Source organism: Drosophila subpulchrella, chromosome 2L, assembly GCF_014743375.2.
Source record: "Drosophila subpulchrella strain 33 F10 #4 breed RU33 chromosome 2L, RU_Dsub_v1.1 Primary Assembly, whole genome shotgun sequence".
Classification (NCBI taxonomy): Eukaryota; Metazoa; Arthropoda; class Insecta; order Diptera; family Drosophilidae; genus Drosophila; species Drosophila subpulchrella.
In genome coordinates this window covers 13990061-13994000 of record NC_050610.1, presented here as the reverse complement: position 1 = coordinate 13994000, position 3940 = coordinate 13990061, and the positions used below count along the sequence as shown (strand labels likewise).

At 35.0% G+C, this 3940-nt stretch overlaps 2 protein-coding genes and 2 non-coding genes across 4 annotated transcripts; 1 reads left to right on the top strand and 3 right to left on the bottom strand.

Annotated features, from left to right (window-relative positions):
- Nucleotides 1–248: 248 nt before the first annotated feature.
- On the bottom strand, nt 249–320 carry Trnaq-cug. The gene has a single exon. It is a non-coding gene; the product is annotated as a tRNA-Gln (tRNA).
- A 514-nt stretch (nt 321–834) lies between these two features.
- Trnaq-cug lies at nt 835–906 on the bottom strand. Its single transcript has one exon. It is a non-coding gene; the product is annotated as a tRNA-Gln (tRNA).
- A 125-nt stretch (nt 907–1031) lies between these two features.
- Nucleotides 1032–1706, bottom strand: LOC119547406 (neuropeptide-like 4). Its single transcript, XM_037854255.1, has 2 exons — nt 1585–1706; nt 1032–1374 (listed from the first exon to the last, which is right to left on the bottom strand). Exons 1-2 carry the CDS (start codon nt 1594–1596, stop codon nt 1192–1194), a joined length of 195 nt encoding a protein of 64 aa, XP_037710183.1. The 5' UTR covers nt 1597–1706; the 3' UTR covers nt 1032–1191.
- A 1419-nt stretch (nt 1707–3125) lies between these two features.
- LOC119547718 (neuropeptide-like 4) lies at nt 3126–3484 on the top strand. Its single transcript, XM_037854692.1, has 2 exons — nt 3126–3218; nt 3290–3484. Exons 1-2 carry the CDS (start codon nt 3207–3209, stop codon nt 3437–3439), a joined length of 162 nt encoding a protein of 53 aa, XP_037710620.1. The 5' UTR covers nt 3126–3206; the 3' UTR covers nt 3440–3484.
- The last annotated feature ends 456 nt before the right edge of the window (nt 3485–3940 follow it).

Below are 3940 nucleotides of genomic sequence, written 5' to 3'. Positions count from 1 at the left end.
TTTTTGGCTGCAACTGTCATTCTGATACCAAAAAAATCTAATTTTACCATTCACAATAACAACCAAAAACAGCTGTTAAGTGGTGACACGAACCAAACATCTGATACTGCAACCAAGATTAAGCACACACTTCTTGGTTTTTATTTCAACAAAATTAACTACTAATCTTTAAAACTAATTGTTGCATTTACTTCAAAACATTTAAATTTATGCTGCTTAATAAAAAAAAAGAAAAAAAATTTCAGCTCAGGTTCCACCGAGATTTGAACTCGGATCGCAGGATTCAGAGTCCTGAGTGCTAACCATTACACCATGGAACCGCTTGATGAGCTGATGTCAAAACCCATACAAGTCTTAAAGCAAATGTTTTGCCTTATTGAATTTTGTATATTTATAAAAAGTAGATTTATTATGAAATAAAAACGCTTAGATAAATATTTTAAGAGATATACTCTTTGTATAGCTTTGCAAATCAATTTCGTTTTTTCACACAGCCCCGTTTGAAAGTCCATCCTCACCGACTTGTCTAAGGGGCTCAGCCAATCTGTTTCAAAATATTTTTTAACTTTATATTATACGATATTTATATTATATATTATAAGATACGAAATTAATAAAATAATTATTGTTGACCTTAGGCTGTTAATAATTCTCAGAGGTCTTTTACATTATTAAACGGAAATAAATTAAACGTTGTAAGAAAACCTTAAAGCGGTCAATCAAATGATATACTTAGGAATTGAAAATTGTAAGCAAATAATTAAACACAATTATATAAATATTATAATTTAAAAAAATGTATTATGAAAAAAAAACAAAACATCGATTTCAATCAGGTTCCACCGAGATTTGAACTCGGATCGCAGGATTCAGAGTCCTGAGTGCTAACCATTACACCATGGAACCGCTTGTCGTTCAGCCGACCAACGCAGTTCAGAATTCTTGCTGGCCCTTTGGGCTGGTTTTTTTAATTTATACAATTTTTTCTTTTCTTAACCAGCCCGATTTATAGTAATAAAAAATCGTTCGTATTTTGCTTTTCAACATTTTATTTCTTCAACTTTTGTATATTTTTTTTTATTTTTTTGAAGCACTTATGACTAATTTGATTTGCCAGCACGCGCATATTCCGTAATCCGTATTCAGATGCATTATCACGAGTCGTTTGTTGGTTTGCAATGTCCAGAGCACTTAGCCGTAGTACGAGTAGGGGGAAGCGTAGTATCCGCCGGAATAGGCGTATGGGCTGGCTCCATAGTAGAACTGGGGTGCGGGTTCGGGGCTGGCAATCGGGATTGGAGCGGGATTGGCACGAGGAACTGGTGCGGGAACAGCCAGGGCAACGGCGAAGAGGGCGGCGAAAACAACAACCAGCTAATAGAGCAAATATAAGTGGTAAGAATATTAAATGTTAATGATATTTATAAAATTTAGATATGCCTTTTTTAATTGTTGTTTAAAAAATGGTTTATGGAGCTCTGAAATATTTTTAAAAATTTATTTCTATTTAACTTGTATTTAATTTAACACTTAAAGCACAATTAATTTTAAACAAGGATATAATTTAATTCCCATTCAACTCACCAGCTTGAACATTTTGTTTGTTTTATATTTTCCTTGAGGACTTGAGATGCTTGTGTAGCGATTGCAATTTGTGGTTTGATGCTGTTCTTCACTTGTCAGCGGTCTTATATAGTCCTCTGCCAGTCGACAGAAATTCGCACTCATGACTTATTTATTAAGTCGCACTTCTGGACTCTGATCGGATTTATGACCACTTCTGTTTTGCTCACATCATTCGGCCCAAAGTTTTTTGCTTTTATTTTTACAGCGATAGTTTTTGTCAACAAAAATTTCCTTCGCATTCTAATGACTTCTTATTCTCTGACCGATCTCTGATGATGGAATCGGTTAGATATAGACTGGCCTTGAACGTGATTTCGGTCTGAGACTGGAGAATATTTCTAACTACGCTCATTGCATTTTAATTGGGAATTTGCGTTCTCAAATTTGGGCTACCATTTAGGTGATTAATGAGTTGTAGACATTGTCGGGTGTACCGAATGAGATTGGGAATTATATTGTGTTTCATGCGATTTTTGTCAAGATGACAACTGTTTGGGGGTACAATTAGTAATTGGTATTGGGAAAAAACTGCGCATGAGTTTATTAAAAGTTTGTCATTTAATGAATTTTTAGATATAAATTTTACTTACTTCATTTATTTTTAAAAAACCTCTTATGAAAAAATGGTAAAAATATGAAAATAATTTGTAACTTTAAATGTTTATATTTATTTATTATTGTAAACACACATATTCCCTAATATAAGGACTTACGAAAGACTTTGAGATTATAGTGGTAATTTCATCAAGGAAGAGTGGTCTGACTACTTTGTTCAAAACTTTTACAGAAATCTTAGATTATTCTTTTTTATTTATTTAATTACTATTTCAAAGAATAAAATCAAAAATGATTTTTTATTGTATTCAGTCAATTGATCTCTTATAATATTATATAAACTGTATTACACATGTTATTTTTTATGACCTTAGCTCTTTCTTCAATAATTTTAAAAAATCTATAAAGAGTTAAGGTTCCCCCCAGAAAAAATCCTCTTATCTCAATGACTTCCATTCCGGCTGCAAGTGTATTGCATTAAATTGCAAAATCATGTATTCTTAAACTCCCAAATCGATCGAATTGACAATGAAGCCAAATGTTTGCCGCCGGCCAAAACGAAACCAAAAGCCGATATAAAAAAGAGTCAACGAAAGGAGAGTGAGTTGACAAAACGAACGGCACACATTCTGGGGATTTTTGGGGTAGGGGGTTAGTATGGAAAGTGGATTTCTGGGCGGAAGAGGGAGATACTTACCGATGATAATGATGATGATGATGATGATGATGGTGGCGATGTCGTCAGGCAAACAGATTAAGAAACAATAACGTTCTTTGTGCCCAGTACATTTGGCAGGCATTAGGCGAACGCGTTAAGAGCCGTAATGAGCTATAAACTTGGCGGGCGGGATTGCATATGGAATATCAAAATGCGATGCAGTCAGCGATGCGAATGAGTGGCAAAAGGCGGCTTAGATCCGCCTTAAATCGGCCATGTTTGTGAATATAAAAGGCTGCAAACGAGCAAACATCGACTGCAGTTCGATTTTGTTTGTCAAGTCGAGAATTAACCCCCTTTCTTCATCATGCTGAAGCTGGTGAGTGTTGCTTTTGCCGCAGGACACTCGCCTTTGATGTCGTAATCGTTACCTGATTTTTGCTCTTACAGGTATTGCTCTTGCTCGCCGCCCTGCTGGCCGTTGCCATGGCTGTGCCCGCTCCAGGACCCAATCCCAATCCCGCTCCGGTGCCCCAGTTTTTCTACTCCGCTGGCTATCCGGCCGTGGGCTATGCCTCTCCGTACGCCTACTACGGCTGATTTCAACCTCCGGATTTACTGAATAAAGCTTTGCGATATGTGCATGAAAAACTAGTTTGTTTTCTTTAAAAGCAGGGTGAAACTTAATTTTATTTTTATGAAGTTAGTACTGCTCACGCAATATAATTCTTCAGAAGAAACCGGTTGATTTCGAAAAACCACGAATTCTTGATTTGGCTAATATATTACATCGCGACTTTTGTGAGATACCTATTAAATTAGGCATAGCTTACGCTTTATTCAAGGCAAAATTCTACTATAATTTACAATAAGCTTATACTTTCTATTTAATTACCATTCCAATTTTTAATGGGCAATAGATATTTTTAGTGGTTACTGGAATTTGGAGTAGTAAGTGTTTTACATATTTTAAGTTATGTATATGCTTCGTCTATTAATTAAATAAATATACATACATTACGTAAGGTTTACTCTTAAGTAACGGTAAGAAACTTGAAGTTTTCAAATGTTACTTAATTTTGTAATTTAAAATGAAAAGGT